At 37.5% G+C, this 21218-nt stretch overlaps 1 protein-coding gene across 5 annotated transcripts in view; it reads right to left on the bottom strand.

The window, feature by feature from the left end:
* Positions 1-3692: 3692 nt before the first annotated feature.
* MAP3K21 (mitogen-activated protein kinase kinase kinase 21) overlaps positions 3693-21218 on the bottom strand; it is a 30251-nt gene continuing 12725 nt past the window's right edge. For 2 of the 5 annotated variants that reach the window (XM_018077408.3, XM_029961612.1), the window contains 5 exons: positions 18692-18808; positions 17986-18136; positions 16845-16939; positions 14734-15519; positions 10719-14206 (listed from right to left, as the gene is read on the bottom strand). In XM_018077408.3, coding sequence (XP_017932897.2) covers positions 13782-14206; positions 14734-15519; positions 16845-16939; positions 17986-18136; positions 18692-18808 — 1574 coding nt within the window. In that variant the 3' untranslated portion in view covers positions 10719-13781. Of the gene's footprint in view, positions 4047-6449; positions 6552-9520; positions 9691-10592; positions 10695-10718; positions 14207-14733; positions 15520-16844; positions 16940-17985; positions 18137-18691; positions 18809-21218 lie in introns of those variants that run through there. The other 3 variants (XR_003915966.1, XR_003915967.1, XM_029961613.1) reach the window with 3 other exon arrangements.

Genomic DNA, 21218 nt, shown 5'->3' with positions numbered 1-21218 from the left:
GGAATGCAGTCCTAGCTTCCTTAATTATTCTACTTGCAAATGTGAGTTACTTAATAATCCTGCTGCATTGCTGCACACACATCATCATGCCTATTAATCATGCTGGGTAAAGGAACTCTGATTTTCTTTATCTGCTTTTGGGTTTGCTACATCATTGTATGCAATTCCAATAGATTACTTTCTTGTCAGGATTCTTACCTGACAGTTAAATGCTCCAAGAGTTAATTAACTGGAACAGTGTTCTACCCTGAAGCTAATCTGAAAGATGATCCTTACTTTTCCAAGTGCAAAGACAACTTTTTTCCTCAGCTGATGTTGCTGTTCCCAACTTCATCACTATGAGCAGCAGAGGAATTTGGCATTGTGAGCATTCCATGATTACTGGAGGTCTAAGGAGTCTAACTGGGTTTGATAATTGAATGGGTTAAAGTTCAATTTTCCCTCTAATCAGCAGGGACAAACAGGTTTTGAGTATTTATATTTTAACAGAAAACAGCTCTGTTCTGTTGCTATACTAACTATCAGTATGGGGCAGGGGGAAAAGGAGGTGGCAATTGCCTCTATTTGAGCTTTGGGTACCAACAGAATGACTGTTGAAGTTTTTCCTCACAGCAAACCCCCTGCATTTGCACATCCTAGCTAATGCAGTTGTCATAATTTGGACAGTTTCCAAGGTTCACCAAGGAGAGTAGATTAATCTTGATTTCCTCTTTAGTCTCTCAACAAGTTAACCTACTGCATGAAGTGCCACTGGGCAAACTTTCTCTCTGGTAGTAGCTGGTTTTAAGTTCACAGGTTTACAAGATATCACTTTTCATTTATTATTTCTCATCCACTCATCACATGATTCAAATTACATCTGAAAGTTGATTACAGTAGGTCTTATGAAAACTAGCATACTTGTCCATCAAATGAGCATATCTAGCATATCAAGGAGCGAGCAACTGAAATATCATTAAATACAGAAAATCTTAGGCTTCTACAACACCTTCCAAAGGCATTTGTAACATTGTTTAAAATCCTATGACAAAGGTACAAGGCTGAGGGCGCAGAAGAAAGCAGCAGTTATTGCTGAAATGCAATCAGTTGTGACTTGCTCAGCTATCAACTCTCTACAGTAATCCGGAGAAAGAGGAGTAGAATCTTTTTCTTTGACAAGTAGAGAACTAAAAGTATGTTGAAGTCTGGCCATGATGTGAGTGCTGTGTTTCTACTCTTAAGAAAAAGAGGTTAAGAAATTAGTTTTTAGTACCATACCCAAAGTATGTTCTCTAGAAGTAGATTCCTCTTCAGAATTATTTTGTCTTATCCGAAAAGACTCAGAGCTTTTGGCATCTATTCATTTCAAGTTTTTGTGTGATGAACTTTACTTCAAAACACTCCACTAACAGGAAAATCACTTGTAATGTAAGAAATCCATGAAGATACATGAAGCTCAGGTAAATACGAGGTGTCCCTTTAAGACACTTCTACCTCAATAAAGAGACTTATAATTTCTCAGTGGTGGGAAAACATTAGGATATCAGAGATAAAGCAAGGATATGCTGGTTATCAAACACACGTGTTGACAAAAAGTTTTGGGATTTGACAATTTTGCTTTTCTTTTGTCAAAAAAGTATCATTGAAAAGCTTCAACCTGCTCTGCTTCTAAATATAAGTACAAGCAATATATCAATGAAATAAAAGGGATTGGCTGTGGTTTCCTATGGGTCCCTGACTGTCCCACCATTTGTGTACAAACACGGTAGGCAGGTTACCTGCCCACTTGAAGGCTGCATGATCAAAATATAAAGATAATAAAAAGGAGACTATTAATCAGTAGAGACTTTGTAGAAAACATCTCCTCAGCTTTTTTAGGTGTTTAGCTTTAAAGGCAGAGAACTGCATTTTGGCTTATTTAAGGAACTGACTCTTAGTGTGACACAGTGCTATCATGCAGTTCTTCCATCGGCTGCTTACCTCTGGAATTTGAAGCTGGAGGCTTTAAACCACACATTCTTTCAAGCTTATTGACTAATCGTATCTCATATTCCTACTTTTAACACACATAAATACTGGTCGTCAACACTGGTAGTAATGAACTGTTTCTCCCACCAGCTCTGCAATGTACTACAGCATGATCTGTATTTTAGGGAGATGAGATTTACAGCATAGCTTTAGGCATTCGATTTCTGCAGCTCAGTTATGAGCCAAGACTTTCTATACCATCGGCTGAGCCTTCTGAGACCCATTCAGAGCTCGCTCTTCTTCCAATTCACAGCAGGTACTTATTTCTGTATAGAGTCAGATGCCTAAATCTATATGATGGAGTAACTCTTCTCCCTCATCCTTATGTTTCATATTAATTTATTAAATTCCTTCTCCAAGGTAAAGATGGAGCAGTTCTAAGAGATAATGCTATGGTAAAGGACAGTGTGAGGCACTTATCCTAACATTTAGGGCAATAAGCTGCAACATCATTCTTCTTTAAGCAATATTAGCATATTTGCTGCCCCCTCATAAATGGGGAGCAACTCCATTTGCAAGATTTACAAGAGTAGCATTAAGCAGCAGCAGTTTAAATAGAGTTCTTTAATTCAGACAAAAGAAAATACCTAGTATCCTGATGAATTTAGTGTGGCAGAGAACAATGTAACAGCATTGTTGCATGAAACAGGAAATCAATGCTAAGTTGTAATAGCTTTGATCAATCATGAGAATCTTTAAAAAAACCCCACTGAACTCTGTGCAATTATATCCCTAATGTGGCAGTTACTGGCTAAGTCATTGCAACCAGTTGTGACTGGAATTATTCCTCACCGAAGTTAAACTTTAACTTGCAGGAAACCTGTGCTGTGGAGGAAAAGTATGTACAGCTGCAGTTAATTCAGTTCAGAGGCTGAGTGTTAGAGCTCCCCTTTGTGTGTGAAGTCAAGGCATTAACTGCTGCAGCTGTTGTTTACCACTGAAACATGGTGCCTTTGATCGCAGCTCTAAAAGTGCTTTACAAAAAAGGATGAAGCCCTTGCACTCATCTTACAGACCACAGCTACAGTGTAAGCTACAAAAAAATTAAGTGACTTGCCCAACATCAAATGCCAAACTTGTCCTGGAATCAGGGTCTGATCTCCAGTTTGTACTGCCTGTAGCTACAACTTTCTTGCTGAACTCATTGCACTGAAAACTGCAGAAAAGTAAAGCCATTTTAGAAGATGCTGTTCAATGTTGCATTTTCAAGACAGAGTATTAAAACATGCCACAAAGTAAGAAGACAGTAAAGTAAAAGTTTTCAGAAGCTTACATCCAACTGGCCTTTTAAACAATTTGTAAACTTCCTAAAGTACTTGAATTTTGTAATCCCAAATGTGAACTAAACTGGCTGCATCAATTTAATGCAATCCCGTAAGAACATTTTTTTAAATCTTCCTTGAAACAGCACTGTTAATTATTGTTGAAAGTGGCATGGGAGAGGTCACTGAACTGATAACACTTAGATATAGTGTTTTTAACTCTTTGATATTGGACACTTCTGGGCACAAGCCTACCTAGACAAGCTATTAGACAAAGATTCCATCCAGCACATTGATTTCTTAACCTAGTGAGGAGCATTTTAAATAAGGATTGAATGGGGCAGTTAGAAAAATAATAAGGCAACCTGAACATTGGCCTAAAATGTATTATTTATTTATAAATATAGTAATAATTAAGCAATGAGAGAGAAGAGTGAATGAAACCAGTCTTATATGGTTGTATAAATACACAGTAAAGATGAGGAAAAGCTGAAAGTCTTAATACAATGAACAAGATTATAAATCAATTAGTATGAGAAGTATTAGTACCAGAATACAAATCACAAGAGACAAGGTTTATTAAAAATGGAGAACTGATGGAAATCATGCTTTACTTGTCAGAGATTCATATGCTTGCTTAGTAGTCCAAAATACAGGAAGAACTACAGGTTTTTGAAGAAAATCTCTGTGAACTTATTTCAAAAGGGGACATTTCTCAATCTCCCTTCTCCAGACTGACAAAATCAGACTTCAGTACCTGGAGAACTTGAGCATAGGCTGAAAAATAAAAGGGAAAAAAAGTTAGAAACTTTAGATCAAGGGCATGGCTTCAAACAACTTCAGTGTGAGGAATGAAATTATAGACCACTGACTTCGGTAAACTGTGAATTCTTTATTCATACCAAACTCAAGGGAAAAGTCTGTAGAAAAAGAAGTTTAAAAATGGTAAGAGTACCTGGAGACAAAGAGATGAAATTGGAAGAAAAACCCCAAAACAATTTCTTATAAACTCAGTATTAAATACAAACAAACAAAAACCCACCAGAAAGTGGTGATACAATTCCCAGCAGGTAGGCAAAGACATCACCTCTTTAGCTGATGCCCAGAAATCATATTATCTTATCTGCAACAATCTTTTGCAAAAGGGTCAGATAAACAGTTACGAGTGCAATTAAGACTTTAACCTAAGGATGTAAGAAGGAGCTAAGAGAAAGCTTAGAAAGTGAGAAAACCACCCAACCATTACTAATTAGTTGTGCTTGATGAACTTTGTTTTGAAATTGATCTCATTAGAGCAGTTATTTCTAATGACCACAGGAAATCAAAAGACTGTGGAAACAACAGATAGTGCTGCTTCAATTTTCTTTTCTTTGTTTGTATGGAGGTGGTACTTTACAAACTAGGCAGCTCATCTTCAATTTTGCTTCAAATGTTTGAAAAGATAATCAGGACCCTTTGAAAGCACCCCAAAGATGACAAGTGACAATTACTCTGTGTTGAACAAGACTTGAAAAATTAACCTGATTTCTTTTTAGGACAGCATAACAACTCTTCTGGTAATGGGAGAAGCTGCAGCTATATTTTGACCATGACAAGGTTTTAACATTTGGCACAGATGATGCAAGTAAAGTCTCAGCTGGAGATTTTTGGACATTGCTTTACCTCGCTCCCAAACTGTGAATGCAATAGGAAGTCCAGAGAGCGATCTGATTTCTAGGAATTTATTCAGGAGGAAAAATTGCCTTCATTAATGACTTAGACGCAGAACTTGAAGGAATACTATGCAAGAGTATTCCTGGGAGGAGCTGTTGACCCTCTTGAGGGCAGAGAGGCCCTGCAGAGCAAATCAGAGAGATGGGCAACCCCAAATGTATGAAGTTTAACAAGGGCAAGTGTCAGATTAACAAGGGCAAGCACTTGGGATGGGGCACCTCTGGTTGTGTGTACAGACTGGGGAATGAGATGCTGGAGAACAGCACCAGGAAAGGGACCTGGTCAATGGCAAGTTGAATATGAGTCAGCAGTGCCCTGGCAGCTGGGAGGGCCAACTGTGTCTGGGGGGGCATCAGGCAAAGCATCACCAGCTGGTCAAGGGAGGGGATTGTCCTGCTCTGCTCTGCACTGGTGCAGCCTCACCTTGAATATTGTGTGCAGTTTTGGGCACCACAATATAAAAAAGATATTAAGCTCTTAAGAAAGCGTCCAAAGGAGGGCAACAAAGATGGTGCAGGGCCTTGAGGGGAAGCCGTATGAGGAGGAGTGGTTGAGGTGACTTGTTCTGTTCAGCCTGGAGAAGAGGAGACTGAGGGGAGACCTCGTTGCAATCTACAACTTCCTCAGGAGGAGAAGCAGAGGAGCAGGTATTGATCTTCACTCTCTTGACAAGTGACAGGACCCAAGTGAACAGCATGAAGCTTTGTCAGGGGAGGTTTAGGAAAAGGTTTTTCACCCAGAGAGTGGTTGAGCACTGGAACAGGCTTCTGAGGGAAGTGGTCACAGCACCAAGCCTGACTGTTCAAGAAGTGTTGAACTTCTCAGGCACAGGATATGATTCTTGGGGTGTCCTGCGCAGGGCCAGGAGTTGTACTTGGTGATCCTGATGAGGCCCTTCCAACTCAGCATATTCTATGATTCTACCCTCCAGCAGACCAACACTCCCACCCAACTTAGTGTCACCCAACCTGTTACACCATGGTGAACCAATACTCTTCAGTTTTGATCCTTCGACTTTCTTTCCAAGGAGAAAAAGCTAACTGACTTGCATTACAAGAATCAGATATTAAAAGTACTTGTATCTCACTGCTTCACATGGTCAGTCCTGAACTGCTATTTTTAGTGTACTTGATTTTACAAGGAAGACTTTTGTGGACTACAGGACCACCTGGATTTTTCACTGCTATCAGCAGGATAAGTGGGACTACATAGAAAAGGAGGAAGTAAAGACAAAACTTTCCTACTTAGGCTTCTTTTCAACTGTAACGCAGCCACATTCTATTCTGACTTCTACCAGTATTCAGAAAAATTCATTGGGTATCACAAAAAAAAATTATTTTCAAAACAAGCACTATAATCATTGCATACAAAAGATGAGGTGATTTTCTCTTTTTGAAAAACCTTACTATATATATATATATTCATACTATATACACATTTACACAGTGCTTTTCATCACAAAATTACCTTCAGCAATATCTGTTGGGGCACATAAAAGCCAGACCCCTCTACTTGTCTGGCATACAGCTAGAAAGCAGGAGCACTGCCCATTCCTCTTCCTTGCAAATCCTGAAAGTGTTAAAATGTTTTATGATAAAGGGGGGAAACTGTTCTAGGAGCATATTTACAGCTACAAGAGCATCTCTGCTTTTAGTATTGACAAGCACATAATATGCAAACACAGTGAGTGACCCTGACTTTCTGGAAGGAATTCAGAAACCTGTTTAAAAAAAAACCCCATGGTCACAGGCACACTTTGCTTCTAAATATACTATACAGCTGTGAAAACGGCACCCTGTGGTAGCTCTGCAGGCCTGAAAGAACATATTCATTCTGTAGAGTTTCCCACACTTGCTAAGTAAGATGACTCCATCCTACGACACTCTTAATATGCCTTAGATAGTATCTATTCTTTGCATCTTCTAGCAATAGATAATGACAGTACAGATTTTCTTCTTAATAGCTGGGTTCTATAAACTAATAAAATTTGCTTAACGAGAGAAGAACCACCACAGTAAAAACAAGCCAAACCTGAAAAAGCATCTAAAAGATAACGCTTTTGGTGGGTCAAAGTCAGCTAAGGTATGATAAAAAAAAATTAGACAGGGCTATTCCCTTGCTCACAAGTATCTGTCCAACAAGTATTTCTTGTGGATAAAGTCAGGTGTTTGTATCTTAGCCCCAAAGTCAACCATCAAGTAGCTGCATCACAAATAAGAATGAATCAGGGCCTTGGTGATAAAAATTTCCACTATCAAAAGTGGAATCACCAATGTGAATAACTTCAGGGGTTTTACAGTGAGAAAAATAAGTATTTTGATGAGAATTACAGGGACTGATAGAATCGCTGTTACTTCTGCCTTAAACATTTCAGGTGGCATGGGCATTGAAGGAGATGCACACTCATTTCCCTAATGACAGGGTCAAGAAAGTGTATGATCACTTGCAGGCTGCTTCTGGAACAGAAGGTGAATTCCCTTTGGGTGAATACCCTACCTCTGGAAACAGCCTGTAAGACACTATCCTGCTCTCTCAGGAACGATGTACTCAATATATCTGAAGTGACTGGACAATATATGTCTAGTATATATCTTTGACTTATCTAGACTACCAGCAAATACAACCTGTGTTTGATCCACCTGCTTTTCTTAGCACAACTACGTCTCTCCATCAGGCTTGGAAATAAAATTGTGCATCCCTCTGACCACTGATAACATTTATCAGGCAGAGTAAGTGGCGTCTAACACAAGGAACAAACATCACTTTTGGTCTGGAAGGTAGCAGAGTAAGGCAGCAGAATAAAAAGTCTTTGTAAAATATTATTGCCTAATCCCATCTGCCATAAAAGGGAGTTTAGAAACTTTTGAATTATTCAAGTGATTTGCAAAACAGTGAGGGGAATGTCCTGAGCCCCAAATACGCAGACTTTCACCTGCTTTCATAATGACTGGTAAGCCCTCAAATGACTAGACTATTCATAGTGACTACTGCTACATCAAAGACCTTAGCTAGGTATGTTTGAACTCAGCAGGGAGACAGTAGCACATGTGCAAGTTCGCTGGCACAGAAAGAACAGCTGTGCTGGGCACCTTTCTTTGGAGAAGCGCTAACAGAGTTCTGCTGAGGAGTTCACAGGTTGTGCCCTCTCCACCTCCCCTTTGGAGATCAGAGTATTCATCGTCTTCAGCAGCTGTAAGAGACTCATGTCAGACCTTGTAACTGCAAAATTTGTGTGGTGGGAGGGAAGACTATGTTCTCAGATATAACACAAATGTTTTAGAAGTCTATTTAGCAGTGTTGTAGAGCATGAGACTCCATATTAATGATCACTCAAAGAAGTAACACCAAATTTGACATCTGACTGAAGTCTGACTAGTTCGGTCACCTCGGGTGAATTGATGACTTTGCTTTTAAAGCACACTGTAAATATTGTGAACGAATACAAGCTGTTACATAAAGCAGTGCTGAACTCTGACCATCCTGATGCCAGATCTCAACTATGGAAGCAATTCACTAAGGCCTAGATGTGAGAATGGCTGTTATGCCTTTATTTTTGAAATGGGGAAAATGCCTTCGAAAGTAATTGAAGAATTGCAATTACCAAAATCACTTAGAAAAAATATTTTGCATTGCATGAATAAAATATGAGATGGTATTAACTACAACTTGCTTAAATGTCACCAAGTCACCAGTGGAGTACCCTAGGGGTTGATATAAGGGCTGATACTGTTTAACACCTCCATTAAAACCCTGGATGCTGGGACAGGGCATATTCTCAGTAGTTTTGCAGATAATCTATAATAGCAGGAGTGGCTGATGCACCAGATAGTTGTGCTGCCATTCACAGAGAACTGGACAGGCTGGAAAATTTCGCTTAGAGAAATCCTGTGAAGTAGAAATGCATTTAGGGAGGAACAAGCCCAGGCACCACACTACACACTGGGGACCAACCACCTGGGAAGCACCTTTGCAGAAAAAGACCTCAGAATCCCAGAGGACAAACTGAACAGAGGCCAGCAATGAGTCCTTACAGCAAAGACAGCCAGTAGTGCCCTGAATGGTGCCAGTAGATTGATGGAGGTTGTCCCCTGCTACTCTGCACTAGTGAGGCTCCACCCAGAATGCTCAGTCCAGTTCTGGGCCCCCCCAGTACAAGAAAGATATAGACTCAGTAGAACAAATCCAGTGCAGGGTTACAAAGGACTAGTAAAGGACTTGCATATGTGGAAAGGCTGAGAGACCTGGGACTGGAGAAGAGAAGGCTCCAGGAGGATCTTATTATCATTGTTTATAAATATTTGATAAGGGGGGGTGAAGAGAGAGGCAGGCTTTTCTCAGCAGTGTCCAGTGACAGGACAAGAGGCAATGGGCACAAACAAAAAAACCTGAAACAAATGAAATCCCACAAATGAACACCCCCTCCCAAAATTAAACCAACTAAAAACCAAACCAAAACAAAAATAAAACCAAACCAAAACAAAAAACCCCAAACCCAAACCAACAGGAAATTCAGTATGAACACGAGAAAATATTTTTACTGTGGGGGTGGTCCAACATGGCAACAGATTGCCCAGAGAGGCTGTGGAGTCTCCACCTGTGGAGATACACAGAACTTCAATGGACATGGTCTTGAGCAACCTGCTCTATCTGGGGAGTTTGGACTGTTTCATCTCCAAAGGCCTCTTCCAACCTAAGTGATCCTGTGATTCTGTGAAATAGAAAAGTAAAACCATCCTATTGCATAGCTCTGTATTGTATTCTCCAGCTTGTTAGATCAAAAGGCACTTCTGGTTAAAGAAACTATTTTATCAAACTAGCTATACCAAGCATACTGGATTTCTAACAGCATTGAGGTAACTGACCCTTATTTGGTTTGTTCATGTTCATTTATGTTCAGGAAGAAATCCACTACACAGTTGCAAGGACTCTGGCCTTAATTATAATACCCAATACTGCAAGCTTAAGTACTACATCAAAAATGTACTAGATAACAGTCTCATTAGCTTCTCATAATGCATACACCATAGTGATTTGACTCATTACATTAAAAAGGAAGATGATTAGTGAGAATGGGATCTTTTCCATTACTCCACACTTGTATGCAGATTGTAATATTACCATTATAACTCTGTGTATAAAAATAAACTGCCTCTGCAGTTTGTCTTATAATCTGTGCTCAATACTGACACTCACAGGCCATCTAAATATTTGTTATGTACCCAGCCTCACTGAAAGTTCTGCATAGGCATGTCTTTATAAGACTGGGCTTGCAACCTTATAAATTCAATATATCATTCAATATAATTTCTTTTGAATTTCACTGCACTGCTAGAGGCTTGGCTGTATCTTGCCTGTTGCTGCTGGGCAGATGGATACTTCCTCTTCCAAAATGAAAGATGGGCTAATTCACTCATGCCATGATGCAGGAAGAGGGAAACTCACAAAGGAAGGTGTCAGAAAATATTATAAGGAAAATACTGCCTTCATTTGCCTAAAAAACTCCAACAAACCCAAAATAACTAAAAAAAAACCCCCAAAGTACCAAATCCCCCAAACAACCAACAGACCCTCCCAACAAAAACCCCACAACAGAAGGATGTTATGTCTTACCTGTATTCCTGATGTTAAATCAGATGCCGAGTTTATTTATATTCACTGCTCTATCTCCTCTAAGACACCCAGCCAACATTGTAAAAGACATCAAAAGACATACTATGGTCACATGAAAGAAAAAACGAGTTTATGCCATATGCTTCAGCCCATATCAAATACAAGAAATTACGGGAATGTTCATGTTACTGTACTGGATAATTAATCTTAGAGTAACAATTACATTATAATGTTCCAAGAACAGGCTGGCCAGAGTTTATAGTTCCTGGTTATTCACCAGAGAACTCCTTTGTATGTGTTAAGAAAGCACTAAAATATATTTTTCAAGAAAACTCAGGTCACTTTGCAATACAGTAGCTACAAAACATTTATTTTTTTAAATAAAAACATTTAAATCATCAGGTTTTGTAAAACAGAATATCAAGTGTTTATCTTAATCTTTGTAGTGTAAGCACCTTGAGTTTTATGCTAAAACAATCAACATAAATTATTATTTGGTCAGGCTATTAACCTAAGTCGAAATAAATATCCTTTTAACCAAGACAGTTCACTTAATGCATACCAGATTCCGATAACTTTACAGAAAGTTTCTCTGGTGACAAGTGAAATACAGACTGTGCTACCATGATTGAAATAATTTTTTTCTTTTTGTCTTTTTAATTACAGTGAAGACTGGCCTATAATTTTAAACTATAAAAAACAATTATAAAGCACTACAGACTACAGCTTAAAAAAATTGCATCACATCAGAGAAATATTTGAGATGGCTTACCTAAACTGTCTCAGAACAACAGGTGGAATACAAACTTTTAAAAACTTTACTTAGAACGCACTGGGCTGGCCATATCACATGTCCCAATCTTCTCAATCTTATGGGAAATTATCCACTGAACAGGAATAGAAATCTTCGTTTAATTGCAAGAGAGATAAGCCACTAATAAGTGAAAACGATATAACTCAAAGGGGTTTTTATGCTGATGCTATTGATTACAAAACATGGGGTGCAAAATTCAACACTTAAAATTATACAAACCTTAAAAATACAGAACAGAACTTAACAGAAGTTTACAAGTCAAAATACTTCAGCACCTGAGATTTTCCTGTAGAAAGCCAAACAAAGATACTTTCTTCAGAAACATGTAATACAATCAGCTCATTTTCTCTCAGTATTACACAGGAACAACTGATCAAGCAAGAGTTGAAATATACATAATGCTCCAAAATTCTAATTAAGCCTTGACGGTATATCTGCTATCAAGCTATACTTTTAAAATCTGATTCACAATTTTATTTTAGAAAAATATTTTGTATTAAAACTGGAATAGACAATCTATGAAAGTGTTCTGGTGAAATTTAAGTTTAAAGGAAAGACAAGAACAGTATGTGACTTGAATCATGTTAACGAAAAACTAAGAATACTGAAACAGATTTGAACAAAATGTAGTAACTTAATAATCTGTCATGCAAGCATTTAGATTTAGAGACAACTAGTGGTTTTGTCTTTAAGTAAACTAATACTTAAAGAAATCCTTTTCTATGTTCAGTTTCAGAGCTGGAAAGTTGCATTTTCTGCATTCTGCTCTGTGTGATTAAACCTTCATGATTTTGTTTGTATAACTGTGTGTCATCCTCAAGGTAGACACAATACTGCATACTAGTCTTAGAACACAAAATTTCTTTTTTAATCTCTTGGTTTTGAAGCTTTAAGCAATTGTGTATTCTATTTAACAACTAAGCTCCCATACTGCAGAGCAAAGGAGAAGAAAACATGTCAAACAAAGGTCTGAACAAAACAGTATTCTGATGAGAATATAGTAGTTTTAATTGAACATTATCTAATTTTATTTATGAAAACTATTTAAATGTCAAATGATCTGCAAAATTAAAACTTCAAATACTGGAAAATGAGGGACTGTTCCTTCAATTCTAAAAATGCTTTCATCAGGGAAAGGATACTATACATTTGGTTTTATTTAATCATTCACTTAGTGATACTATAAAAAATTAACTACCAGTGTTATCAAGGCTAAAAGTTCCTCCCCCCACAATTAACTACTTGGAATTTTCTGGAACCTTTCTATCACTGAAAACCAGTCAAGCACATCTGTTTTTGTCCTTTGATTCCTAAATGAGTAAGCAGGCACTCAGCAGTACCTTAGGAAGAAAAGCTACAGAGATTATACTGAAAGATTTCATAATAAATTATAGCAGTTTTAAAATTAAGTGCAGTAAAATGCACCATTGGCTCACTTAAAACCAATTATTCTTAAAACCCACCATCTTTCTTTAATACAAGGTGCAGCACAGTTTAAAAAACAAGAAGGTGGGAAAACCCCTCCACCACAAACAAAAAATTCAAACCCAAGAATATTGCTTTCAGTGCAAACACTGTAGTCTTCAAAAGGTTAAGAGTACAAATATTTACGTTCCAGTGTATCCTTACCTACAAGGAATGTTGTTTCACATTACAAAGTATGTCAAATACCTTTACTCCAATCACAATACTAAAGTTTACTCTCTCAAATCGATATGATGGCTGAAACCGAAATGTTTATATAAGCAGTGTAACTTTCTGGAGAAACTAATGAACATAGTTGAAAGTTTTCCCAAAAACCAAGGGCAAAGACTGCAAATTCAGCTGCTGGTCCTCAACCAATTTCAGTATCAAATACCAACATGTAACCACCTCCCTAATGCACGGTGAACAGAGCCTCCTGTACCAGCACCTTAAATCCGCTGCACCTCTCCCTAAATCTACAGGCCACAGAGGCAAGCTGCAGACAACCACTTCTTAGGTGAAACTCTTCTTCACAGAAGAGTTGGCTTTATGTCATTTGTTTTTTCCATGTGCAAGACTTAAAGTTCTAGCAAAACTTCTCAAACCTAAAGAAAACTTAGGTTTTCTTTGCAAAGGGAGGTGGGCATGTTATTTTAGTTATTCAAAATAGACTTATGAAGTTCACCTAGAATACTCCTTTTGCAGCACTGTGCTTTTAGAGTAACTAGGTGGGATTCCAAGGAACATTTGAAAAAGGCACCTACTACACTTACTTAATTAGATGCCCCTTTTAATAATTTTGGTACTATTTGTCACAGTACATCAGAAAACAGCAGCACAAAGCGTTACACAGACAGGAATTTCATATTTGTTCCCCTTTAAGAAGCAAACATTTTTAAAATGAAAGGCACTCATGACAGAAACTCTCTCTCCAGTTCATATATAGATGGCCGACAAGTTTTGCTCTTCATTCTACATAAAGGCACAGTACAGTCTCTGTTTTGACCTTCCACATCAATATCAAGTAATGAGGGCATGTGACAGTTAGTTCTTTCCTCCGTATCTGGCAAGAAGTTAACATCTGGATCTACATTGCCCTCTAAACATTCAGAGTCTTTAGAGTTTGGTTTAATAATACGTGGAATAATCTGCCAGGGATCGATTTTACTTCTTAGAGAAGAAGGTCGAGGCCTTGATACAATATTGACAGCACTTTGCTTTTCAGTTGTAACACCACTGTGATTGCTTCTTTGTTGCAGAGACGGAGAGTGTAGAGCTCCAGTAACTGATAGAACTGGTAGTCTGGAGACATCATTGGTTGAAGCAACTCCATTAGCTAGGGGAAAGAAAGTACAAAAATAAAAACGCCAATTTAAACTATGTGACTACTTGGATTCTTTGCCATTTGTAAAACTGGGTTGTCATAAACACTAGTAGCTTTTTTCTCCCCAACAGAAAAGTTAAGATGCTTGTACATTTTTGGGAAATCTCCTAGGACAAGCCCAGCAGCGCTCAAGTAACATGTTTGCATCTATGCTCTCTGCTACTGGTCATCACAATTTATTTTTTATTGCTACCAAAGAGATGTACAGAGAAAGCATTAGCTATTCAGCCACTGGCTGGACATTAATACTGGAATAAAGCCCCATGAATTCATCCAGTTATTATGAGGAATTACACATGCAGAGAGTACCATAAAGGATGTTACATTTAAGCCATCACAGAACACCAGTATGGAAATTCAGAACTTCTTTTCAAAAACTCATTGATCATGAACTTAGTCAGATTTAAAGACTTTATTTTGGGCTTAAATTTTTATCAACAGCTTGACTTAAGGATTCATGGAAGTTCTTAATTACGCACCTGTGGTCTGAAAACGGTTCCCATCTGATAAGGTTCGTCTGTGACCCAACACACTTAACTTTGTGGAGGAATCTTTTGGCACGTTTTGAGATTCTTGTTTCAGACCAAGATTAAAAGGATGATTTTTCAATTGTGTAGAAACTGTGTTGGGAGCCAGCTGTATCCTCTGTTCTCTCTTACTTTCAGAAGTTTGAGATGAAAAGACATCAGTGGAACCACATCGACCACAATCACCAAGCACAGTACTTACAAAAGCATCTTCACTGTCAGACTGAAGTAGGCATTTTGTGGAAATGGAGGGCATAGAGAGAAGATTTACAGTATTTGCAGTTGAATTTAGAGATGGAATACTTGTTTCCTCTTTCTTGGACTGCAGTCGTGGAGGGCTGGCACTCCTGCGAAATTTTGAAGCACGCTGAAATATTCCATCACGCTTCTTCTTCTCATCTTTAGGCAAGAGTTCATCTGGACCCTGCGATTTGTTCAGCTCTCTGATATCTAAGCCCAGGGCAACAGATGCAAGGAGGACAGCACACCCATACAGCACTGAATCAGTCTTCTTTTTGTGCAGCGTCCTGCTCAGACTGTTTGTAGGTGTCATTTGAGGAGTACTATTTGTAGAACTAGCAGAGGTTCCTTCTTCAAAGCTCTCATGTTCTACTGTATTCTCTCCCTGATCATCTTTCCAAAGAGGTAGATTAATGTAGGCCTGATTGGGCAACTTAATTGGCTTTGGTCTTTTACTGTCCAAAACTTCAGGGATAAGTTTCTTATCAGTACAGACACCTGTAAAACATCACAGTAACCTTTAAGATTACAATTCACCTCTTTTGGTATTGCACGTTTGCATCTGTGCATCATTATTGCCTTTCAGTTGCACAAGTATTAATCTTGAGGGATACTGTACAGCTCAGACTCACATTGTGAGATCAGAAATACATCCTATGCCTAAACTACTTCGTGTTTACAACACTTTGGTAGTGCTTTTCCAATAACACAGAAAATATTTCTGTGTATGGATTACAGAGAATTATTTTACTATACATGAACTGCCAGGTAAGATCTAGAATACATTCTTTACAGCACTTTCAATTAAGCTGCATTCCAAAACCCAGTGTGTTACTAGAAATTTTTCCAATTAATTCATTAGGTCTTGTGGTCCAGAGCAAAATGTATACCAAAATATTTGAAATTCAAATATATAAACTTTGTATGAGGGGGTTTAGTAGTAAGCTAATAAATCTACAAAATTACTATTTGTGAAGGCTTAATTTATACTCCTCTACCAGTATATAGGAAGATGAAAATGCGTTTTTCCAGTGGTGTCCAAGCAGCTTACCATTTCCTCTTCCTGGCATAAATCCAGCTGCTGGTATGGACACCAAGTTATATCACAGGTTTTTCCCCTGACACTGGTAACTTAATTTTCTCAGATAAGAGAATCTGTAGCATAGGAAGTACGTGTAAATTTGAAAATTATTATGAATATTGTATAGCCACAGCACATTACAGCAATGGACATAAAAAGCAACATGCAGCTATTATGTTCCTGATACTAAGAAGCTTAAGTATGTTTTTCCTTCTGATTTTACCTGTAAATAGCCAAATGTTGCCTAAACAACTTTAGGATTTGGAGTCTATACATTCTTTCTTGAAAATGTAGAGAACAGGTCTCATTCAAAAAAAAGAGGGAACTAATATCACGGAATACATCACAGCTAACAGGTTTTTAAAGAACTACGCATTTTTTCAACTACTATGCAGAGCCCACTAAGAATATCATTATTGATCATTTAAATTTCAAGACAATTACTGATTTAGATTCTTTTAAAAAGAAGTGAGGAAGTGATGACTGCAGACCTCATATACAGATCAGCCTGCAACTCAAAAACGTGGAAAAAAATCTCTATGTGGTACTGCTCACAGACTATGTATTTTCTTAGCTATCAATGATGGAAATATAAAGATGCTAACACTTGCAATTTTTATAGATCTACTCTTCTAATAATCTCCATAATCCTTGAGGAGCTCAAGCAATACAATCTATAAAACTAGAGGTAAAGTTTATGCCATTATATAGCAACTTTAACTTTTTCAAAGATAGGTCTTACCTTGGTCCACAAAGAGTGAAGCTAAGGGAACACCCTTCTGATTTTTCATTAAAATGGTTGACCAAGGATTGCTGCCATCTGAAAGGGGTCTTACTCTGCAACAACAATAGTTATTTTGACATTAGAGAAGATACAGTGCTTACATATATTTCGTGAGAGAATTACTCTTTCTTTTCAAACTATAAACATGTAGGACATCACTTGAAAACAGTAAAGCTTTCCAAAGATAAAAAGGAAGTATGTAGTAGCATAGATTCATATGATTATAAATGCATACATGCTTTATGTCAGATATTCCTTACATGATGAAAATTGCATGCCTAAAAAGAAAGGCAATGAAAACTGGGCCTTGACTACCTATTGAACAATGCAAGTTGGAGAAAACCTGGACAAGAGTTTCATTGTGTCAAAGAAATGATGTGAATATTGGAAGTTTATTAAACATAGTGACTTTAAAGCAAACAAAAATATTATAAAGCCAGTTTCAATAGATGGTCTGGAACCAACTCCTGACACAAGTAAATGAGTGGATGTCCTTGCCAAGAAAAAAAAAAGGCATTATTTATAATTGTATATACTAGAAGAAATAAGGAAAAGGATTTCTTACTTCAGGAAAGCTGCTTATCTCTAGTTTTGAGCCATTGGAAAAAATAATCTGAGAGTAAAGGTGTTCAACTGATTTTCAGAGCCCTTTCACCCTCTTTTTGTCAGCATAAGTGATGCTGCCTGTGTGAATTGTCCCTTACATATGCCAAGTCAGTCAGTCATATTTAATCATATGAAAGGGCCCACTGGGGGCCATGCTTGCAGTTCCTCAAGTTAATGTAAGGAAGGCAGAGAGACAGGCCATGAATGTCAGGTGTGCATTAGTAGCCCAGCATCTCAGAATGTTCCAAGTCTCAAAACACAGAGACAAAGGCTAATAGATAAGAGTCACTAAAATTTTAAGATAAGTAGGCATTTTATCTTCAAGAATAACTGGGGGAGCTCCTACTACTTTAATGTAGTTTCTAAATTAATAGGTAAGAGTTTTCGCTGTGACCAGAGAATGCAGAACTTCTCACACTCACTACTTATGCCAGTGATTCAGTTACCAAGAATGTTTCAGTATGATCAAACAAACAAAATGTAGTAGACATACTTGTCCTTACAATCTGCACGATCCTTTGTTTGAACTGAACTTGGTCCCCATGTACAACCTTTCTTTTTAAAACTTCTCTTCACATCTTCAAACTCTTCTTGGTGATAAGTTGTGCTCCTTCCCCAAGTTCTGTTGCTTTCATCTGAAGTTACTAGAGATTGGATTTAAAAACACAAACAAAGCCCACACACATAAATAATATTTCTAAAATCAAAATATTGTGACAGAACTGAATATTTTCTCCACTGCAAAACCATTTTGGCACAGTAACAGACAAAGGAGTAGAAAAAAAAAAGAGATTTTTTTCTTATACAAAAACCACCACACAAACTGCACTGATCCAAAAAGATGAGCAAGCAAGAAAAGTAATTTATGAGCTGACAAGAGACCCAGATTAAAGATAAAGCAGCAAAGCAATCATATTTTCCATGCTTCCTTTAACTGAGAACCTTATATTTAGATAATTCAGACGAGTGAGTTAGACTGAGCACTTAAATTACAACGAAGAAAACGTATACTGTGGAACAACTGGTATCGAGTGATACAGAATATTCCAATTCTGACCATGATTAACATTTTCTTTCTCACTACACCGAAACAAATTATACTTTTAAAATGTCTAACCTCCATTAAATGCTTAGTCTGTCACTGTCTCAACTGATAAATTAAACAGAACCAGCACCTTTAAAACATAATGAAATCTTGCCTTTTTTCACAACCCCACTGGGAAGTTCATATTCACTTGTGATATCTACATCTTGCTGGTACACATATACACTGTTTCTTCGGCCATTAGCTGTGTTTGTATCTGTTTTGGGAATCACTGAGGAAAAATTAAGAGAACTTAGTAGAGATCTTAGTCAAGTTGATTTCAGAAACGGAACTGTTTCCCTCATATTTTTATCTTTGGGTTGTAAAGCCTGGATCTATAAAGGCATTAAGCATTCTTCTGATGGTGGGGTTTTACTGTAGGGTTTAAAGGATTCTCTTCCTAGGACCAGACCTGGGAAAGTAGATTTTCACATAGGACTGACTAACTGAAGCAGTAGCTCGCTATCAACCCGGTGTGCTTACAGCCCTGATGGAGAGACCTAAGACAAAAAGAATGCAGCCAGTTAAAACAGCATGATAAATGAGATGGCAGTCACATGTTCATGGTTCTGCCACTCCTTCACTGCACAGCATTCTCTTCCTCACTGTACACTTCTCACTAGCACAGCTTACCCTACTGTAGCACAGCACTACACTTGCCTTCTTTACACTTCCATTTTCAACCACATTCCAGGACCTATGGAATATATATCTTAGTGGTTTTCCTCCTCTCTTCAAAATTCCTTTCAAAATCAGCAGAACTTGTTTTAATAACAAATCAACTAGATTGGTTTTTTAACTTAAAGAACTTCTTGATTTGAAAGCTAACTCATGACAAAGTGAAGCAGTCAAGTAACAAAGTTGTTATATATGCCTGTTCAAATCACCTGTATTTGAACAAGCCATCTTGAAACAAAGACACTTTGAAGTTAAATCAAGATAAAACATTATTGTGGGAAAGAGAATTTATTTTGCACAGGTGCAGATGGGTGTGGAAGCTAAATTGTTTCAGCTAGATACTCCTGAGAGATCTGATAAGCTTTCAGGTAAAACCTAGGGATCCAAACTCAGAAGCAGACATGAGCTTCTATTAAAGGAGAGCCTTTATGTTGTCCAGTATATTCAAGCCCTATAAATACAAATGCCTGCTCAAATAAAGAAAAAAAAAATCCCCAGTGACACTTAGCACACATGCAAGTAGTGGCATTGCTATAGCTTACACAAGGCTATGCATTAAAACAAAAATCAACAAAAAAACCAAAACCAAAAACCAAAGAAAAAAAACACCAAAGAAAACTCAAGAATCATGCCAATACCTGACACTTTCTTCATTTCCAAGCATTTCCTTGCAGAGCAAGAAGAATCAAAGATAAAATGAGACAGTCTAGTTTAATACATAATTATGACATTTTACTATAAAAGCCTTTCTTATCTTTCTGCAATAAATAAACAAGCAACCAGAAAAATCCATTACACTGTTTGAGGCCATGAAACCATTGACAACACAGATACCGTGTCAGCTAACTTCTGAAAAAGACTTTACTTAATTTTCCTTCCACCTCAAATTTTCATTAAGAAAAGCAAGGCAGGGTTTGTCCACCTCTCTCCTTCATCCACAACATATGGGTATTAATGGTCTAAGCCCAATGAACTGTATCTGTTATAGTTCAAACAAATAAGGAAGTTACTGCCAGATATCACTTCTCCCCTTTAGACATTAATAACCAAAAGGATTTCATAAGGCAGAGGTGTTTCATAGGAGATGACAGATCTGATTTCTATCCAAACTTTAAACAAAGTTTCAGGCCGGTTTAAAAATCAATCAATCAATCAATCAATCAATCTTTAAAGTAGTTACAGAACAGTACGTAGAAAAAAAATCCTCATGCATTCTGATTTCCCCTTCTCCTTATTTACATTTGACAAAGCCAGACTCTGAAGTAATTTCCCTCACAGGTGCCTACATCTGCAAGAGAAGAGGGTCACCATCCACAAGCAATCAGCTGGAACAGGTTCCACTGATTTCATAAAGACAGGGAAGCTCAAGGCATTCCTTGCTGAATATGGATAATTAGACAATCTACTTTGCACAAGAGATCAGACAGAACAAATGCAAGCAGTGAATCCCATAGGAACTGTTTTCTGTCTCTACCTCTGTCATTCCCAAATATATATACATGTTTCACTATAACAATATTATCAGTTTTCTTCCATATTCATGGTACGTGAGCATGAACATACCTTCCCTTCTGTCAACAGTATACATAATAATGTAGACCTACAAACGTACCCACAATTTTATTTTTGTTTTCAAAAAACCTAAAGCAAGATTTCTTCTGGTTTTGTACCTGATTACAGCTTGCTTCTCTTTCGACATAAAGTTAGGTTATTCCTTTACTCTCTGAACCTTTCTTTTCCTTTATTGACTCCAATACCTAATAAAAAGCTTCTTTCCCATTTTACTTGGGTTCTAAATATGATGCTTTGCCTTTTGTCACAAATTTATGTCATTGTTTTATCCCAGTAGTTTACAAATTAGTTCCTGAAGTAATTAAGATATGATTTGAAGCATTCACAATCATTTAGAATTACCGAAAATTATTTAGCATTTTAACAAGATCATCCTTCCTTTCAAAGGAGTT

Source organism: Manacus vitellinus, unplaced genomic scaffold (genome assembly GCF_001715985.3).
Source record: "Manacus vitellinus isolate BGI_N305 unplaced genomic scaffold, ASM171598v3 scaffold_37_pilon, whole genome shotgun sequence".
Taxonomy (NCBI): Eukaryota; Metazoa; Chordata; class Aves; order Passeriformes; family Pipridae; genus Manacus; species Manacus vitellinus.
Note: the sequence above shows the minus strand (reverse complement) of the source record. Positions and strands in the feature narration are given on the sequence as shown.